Source organism: Plasmodium reichenowi, chromosome 2 (assembly GCF_001601855.1).
Source record: "Plasmodium reichenowi strain SY57 chromosome 2, whole genome shotgun sequence".
Classification (NCBI taxonomy): Eukaryota; Apicomplexa; class Aconoidasida; order Haemosporida; family Plasmodiidae; genus Plasmodium; species Plasmodium reichenowi.
In genome coordinates, this window is record NC_033647.1 from 455,919 (window position 1) to 462,677 (window position 6,759).

General features: G+C 21.3%; 1 protein-coding gene across 1 annotated transcript; it reads right to left on the minus strand.

Annotated features, from left to right (window-relative positions):
• Window positions 1–235: 235 nt before the first annotated feature.
• Window positions 236–5,129, minus strand: PRSY57_0213000 (protein transport protein SEC31; the record flags this gene model as incomplete). Its single annotated transcript, XM_012905564.2, has 4 exons — window positions 236–272; window positions 405–754; window positions 902–990; window positions 1,115–5,129. 4 exons carry the CDS (start codon window positions 5,127–5,129, stop codon window positions 236–238), a joined length of 4,491 nt encoding a protein of 1,496 aa, XP_012761018.2.
• Window positions 5,130–6,759: the final 1,630 nt, after the last annotated feature.

Below are 6,759 nucleotides of genomic sequence, written 5' to 3' on the forward strand. Positions count from 1 at the left end.
ATTTTATATATTTTTTTTATATCATTAATTTAAAAAAAAAAAAAAAAAAAAATCATTTTTCAATGATAAAACATATAAAAAAATATACACAACAATTAATATAAAGTTTTATAATAAATAAATAAATAATTATATAAATATATATAAAAGTTTTTGGAAACAAAAAATTTTAAAAATTTAAAACATAAAAATAAAAAAAGCGTATAAAAAGGGAAATAACTCGTAAGGTTAAAAGTTAACATTTGGGTATTATATGTTTTACTCCCATAATCCTAAAAAAAAAAAAAATATATATATATATATATATATATAGTGAGAGGGCAACACACATACACGCATATATTCATATATATATATATATATATATATATATATATTGACACTTATTTTATATTTTTATTTACCATGCTTTATTGCTGCCGTCCCACAAGTTTCTACTTAGATCTACTATTATTTTATTAGTTGTTTTAAAATCATTAGCATTTATACAATTAACCAAATTTAATAGACTATCATTTATTTGTTCATTGAAGGCACCACAATCTAATTTTTCAAATAACTCGTAAACCTTTGAAGACACATCATCAGCTTTTTTCTTTACAGATTCTTGACTCGTATAAATATTTAATAAATTGCTTATGGTTTTCTTGATATTTTCAATATGGTTTCTATTCATTAGCACTCCGTTTTGTTCTTTGGTGGCTGTCTGTATTTTTTTATTTTCGTTGGCTGTAGATTGGGTGGTTGATCCCAGCTGAAATAAAATAAAATAAAATAAAAATATATACACCCATACATATATATATATATATATATATATATATATATATATATATATAATATATATATATGCATGTATTAATCACATATTGTACTTATGAACATGTTCACAAATATGTACCTGTTGCGTTGTCGTTGGAATTGGCCAAGGAACGGGCATTCCTGGTGTCACCGTCAAAGCGCCTGCTATAGGGGATGTTGTACTGAGACCTATAAAACAATAAAAAAAATATAAACATAAACATATATATATATATATATATATATATATATATATATATTTATTTATTTATTTATTTAAATATATATACATATATACTTATTAATTTTGTACTTGATGGAGGGGGGGAACCAGTTGGTTGCATGCCATAATTCATTTGGCTAGTATTGTCCTGGAATCCACCAGGAACGTTTTTTTTCTGCATAGTATTGTTCATTGAAAACATAGATGACTGGTTAGTCATAGGATACACTGGTTGTTCCATACATTCTCTTTTGTTAAATTGATTATCATGTTGATAATTTAAATTTGCTGTTGAAGACATGGATTGATTTTTATTTCTTGGTGGAGGTACAACATGTTGAATATCTGCAAAACTGGATCTAGAATTATTTAATTGGTTGGATGGCATTGGGGGTGTAACCACAGAAGAGGTAACATTTGGTGGAGGTGGCACAGCATTATTAGTAGTTTGTGTCTTATTTATATTTCCATATGAATTCGAAGAAAACATTGGCGAAGTTAGTTGTTTTTCTGGAATTGTTGAGTTTTGTTGTACTTGTGAATTTAAATTATAATTAGGAAATTTTGGTAAAGATGGATATGTCGGATTCATGGTATTATTATTATTATTATTATTATTCATGTTTGGTACGGCTACATTTGTTTGGGACATATATGGAGGAGTTACATTGTTTCCATGTGATAAGTTTGTATTCATATTATTCATTGATGTTGGTATTACTGAATTAAGATTAGATGTTGGATAATTCTTTGTAGTAGTTGCGATGGATGATCTACTATTCATTGTATTGTTAATAATTTGTGTATGAAATTTGGTTGGTGGTACTGAAGGTGGTGGTTGTATGGAAGATGTGGAATTATTCATTTGTGTATTCATAGGTAACGGTGGAGGTATGACACTTTTAAAATTTGAATTCATCGTATTATTATTAGTAATATTACTTGTTGATGTATACATTTTGTTTACATTACAATGACTGAATTGTTGCATTGGATGATGCATGGACGATAAAACCTTGTTATTATTATTATTATTACTACTACTATTAACATTAATATTATTATTATTATTATACATATTATTTTGATACACATTTGGTGATGGTTTTATATCAACTATTTGGAATGGTGATATGGGTGGTTTAATTTGTTGACACAAAACATGATTTGCACTATTATAAATACGATCTCTTAATATTAAACTTTCTATACTTTGATCATGTTGTATTAAACATAAAAAAGTCATGGCTGCTTTTAACCTACCAGAATTAGCTAATAATTCAGCATATTGACTAATTTTTTGATTCATAATAGCATTAAAATTTTCGTATTTTATAATCATTTTCAATATAGTCATTTTCTCAACAATATCTTGTAATACATTTAATAAGGATGTTTTTTTCGATGGCATATTATTCCAAATTTCCACAGTTTGTGAAAAGTTACATGCACATAAATAACATATAGATGCTGCACGAATATCAAATTTTTCATTTTGTAATCTTTTTGCTAGCATTTCACATAAAGAATTAAAATTTGGGTTATTTATTGCATATGTACATAATATAGATAAAGCTTCTTCCCATGAATTTAAATCAACATTATTTATTAAATTTTCTAGCTTATCATCCAATACATAATTAATATTTTTTAAAAAATTATCATTTTGCTTTTTTATATATATTGTTTTGGTTTTATGCCACAATTGTTCACCACCAAAAGATGATAATAATAAAGCATCAGCCATTCTATTTTTATGTAAACATAATTCAACAGCTGTTTCAATATTACCTATTAATACACATTCTTTTATAATTGCTTCAATACCTAAATTCCAATTATTTGTATTCTTTTTTTCATTTAATATATGTTCACAAACATTCTCTCCATTAATATTATTACATTCATTTTTATTATGATCACTATTATCATTATTATCATCTGTTCCTAGGCCACTTTTTTTATTCTTTGTTTTATTTTCTTTTCCTTTAATAGACGAATTTAACAAGTGTTCATCATTTCCTAATATGTCTTCCTCATTTTGTTTTATCTTTTCATTTTCTGTCTTCTCACCTAATTCTCTAAAAAATTTCTCAGGATCTATATCAAAATTCCCATTAAAATTTTCTTCATTATGGTTTGTGTCTCCCAAGAGACCCTGTCCATTACTATACATTACATTTGTGCCTGTTCTATTATTAACATTATTATTGTTGTTGTTCAACATTATATTTGGATTCATATTATCTTTTAATAAATAATTATTCATAAGACTTGGATCGTTATGTAATAATACATTATTCTGGTGCACTTGATTTATCGAATTGTTATTATTATTATTATTATTATTATTATTATTTTCTTTTTCGTCGATTAAAGTTTTAAAAATAAATCCAGGTTGTTTACCAATAGTTTGCATAATTTTATCTACAATATTATTAATATCATGACCTAGATATTTTACTATATCACCTCTTTGAGATGTACATAATAATTGTAATATTTGCCATGTAAGTTTCTCATGATCATCATCACATTTGTTAATTTTAGATTCACAAAATTCTTTATAATTTCCACTTGTAATGTACTTTTCAAAATTATCTGCTTCTGATATAAGCTCCATATCTGTTGGATATATATGATATTTTATTACGAATTTTTTTTGGGTACTTTTATTTTTTCCTTTGTTTGAATCGTATTCTCCATCACACGATGTATCATTATTAAAGCTGTTAACGTTGTTCATGTTATTCACACTGTTCACACTATTCACACTATTCACACTGTTCACACTATTCACACTATTCACATTATTCACATTGTTCACATTATTCACATTATTCACACTGTTCATATTCACATTATTCGTGTTATTATCAAAGGTACATATTTTTCCTCCGAAACCTATACATATACCTGCTTCTTTCTTATAAAAGGTGGGTATATATTTACTCGTCATTTTATTCCCATTATTTATAGAATTAATTTGTATGGTATCCATATTTGTCGAAGATGCAAATAAATCAGGTATATATGGAGACCACTTGGAGTAAATATTATTTGCTGAGTTATTGATTTCATTAAATATATCAAAATTATTATTATTTAGGTACCAACATTTGGTAACATCTTTTCCGGAAGATAATAATAAATTCGTATCTATAGGACTAAAGCATATATTATTTATACCTTTAGAATGTCCAATTATTTCTTTAATTGGATAATTTGAATTTCTTAGATCCCACAATTGTAAACAAGGATTTTTATCATCATCATATGAAATTAGAACTTGTGTAGGTTGATTCGATAACCATGATAAAGAAGATGTTTTTGTTCTGCTATGAGGATCTCTAAAACTAACAGCTGATTTTTTTATTTTTAAATCCCAGATAACTGTATTTCCATTATTAGATGATGTAGCTAAAATATGAGAAACTTTTTTGTTCCAATTCAAACAAGTAATTTTTTGTAAATTATTTTTATCTAGATAAGGATCATAAGATGTTGGGGAATATAAATTTTCTATATCTGTTATAAATAATTGACCATCATTACCACCAGTGGCAATTAAATTATTTTTATGTCTATTATATTCTAAACAATTTATACCATTATCATGAATATTTGTTTTACTTAAAATAAAATTATCATAATTTCTATTGGTTTCAAATAAATTCTTTGCATTTAATAAAACAATATCACCATTTGTCAAACCACCAACAATAATACCTTTACTTAATTCTTCATCATTATTTATATCTAGAAAATTATTACTATTCATCCATTCAAAACATGTTACATATTCATTCACACTATTGTTATTATTATTATTATTATTTTTATTATTTTTATTATTTTTCTTATTTCCTCCTTTTATTACATCATTATCATATTTTAATGCATCTTCGAAATTATACTTATTTACTATCTCCAAATTCCTTATCTCACTATTCAAATTTATATCTAATAAATATATATAATTATTCAAACTATTATTATTACAATATAACAAATTGTGTGAGTTGAAACATAACAAATAATTCTTATATTCTTCAAATGGGCACCACTCAAAGTTTCCACTTATGTTAATACTTTTCAAAGCCATTGTGAACCATCAAGAAAAAGAAATAATAAAAAGAAAATTGTATAAAAATATATACATATATTATATATATATATATATATATATATATATACATATATTTATTGGACTATTTTTATCAAACTTATATACAAAAAAAAAAAAATTTATATATATAATATTTATTTTATATATTTTTTATTTTTTTATATATTATGAAATATATTTAAATAAAAAAAAATTTTTTTAAATGTATTTTTTTTTATATACAAAATAATATATATATTGTTAACATATATATATATATATATATAATATTATATATATATTATTTGCATGTTTTTTTTTTTATAAAATTATTATTATATATAAAAAAAAAATATATATATATATTATTTATATATATATAATATAATTTGCTTTTTTTAGTTTTTTTTTATAAATGTTATTTTTATTTTTACATAAAAAAAAAAAATAAATAAAATAAATATTTTATTTATATAAACATATTTTTTATTTAATCCATCCATTATTCATGATATTTATACATATATAAATAATATAATAATAATATTCTTTTATAAATTAATTATATGTTTTTTTTTTATATATTGTTATGAATTTTATAAAATAATAAAAATAAAAAATAAAACATTGCATATATATATATATATATATATAATATATACATAATATATATAATGAAATATATATAAAATAAAATATATATATATATATATATATATACATATTATTAATATATATATTTTGATATGTACTTTATACTTGGCATCTTAAAAAAAAATATATTTTTGTTTACATGTTTTATGTTTTTTAGAATATATAAAATATATAAAATAATATATATTATTTTTATGGGTATTACAAATATTTCATCACATAATAAAAAAAAAAAAATACTTATAATTTATCAGGCATCTGTTTTAATATTTAATATATATATATATATATATATTATATATAATTATTTCTTCAATTAAATAGTATAGAAGAAAAAGAAATTTTTTTTTATAATTATTATTTATAAAGATATTCCATATAAATATATTATTTTTTTATATAGTATAATAATATAAATATATAAAAAATTGTAGTCACTTTATATATAATTATTAATACCTATAAATATATATAAATATATATATATATATATATATATCATTAAACAGCCTTTAAAATATTATTATATATGGACCCTAATTTTTTGTTCCTTTTTTATATTAAAATAAAATATATATATAATTTTATCTCAAGATACTTTTTACTTTTGATAAAAGTAACCGTTGCATTGAATTTTTTTTTTTTTTTTATTTATTCATTAAACAATATATATATATATATATATATATATTTATATATAATATACATTTGTGTGACAATAAAATAAATTAGTGGAAGGGATATAATTTTAGTATATATAACATTCTTTTCATACGATAATTAGATATTGTTTCTTCTTCATTTTGAAAGTGTTAAAAATGAGGGTACATAATATATAAAGTTCAACAAAAAAAAAAAAAAAAAAAAAAAAAAAAAAAAAAATTTTAATTATAAATATATAATTATAATTTTATATTAAAAATTTTTTTTATTTTTAATTTTTTTATTTTTTTTTATTTTTTTTTTTTAAATA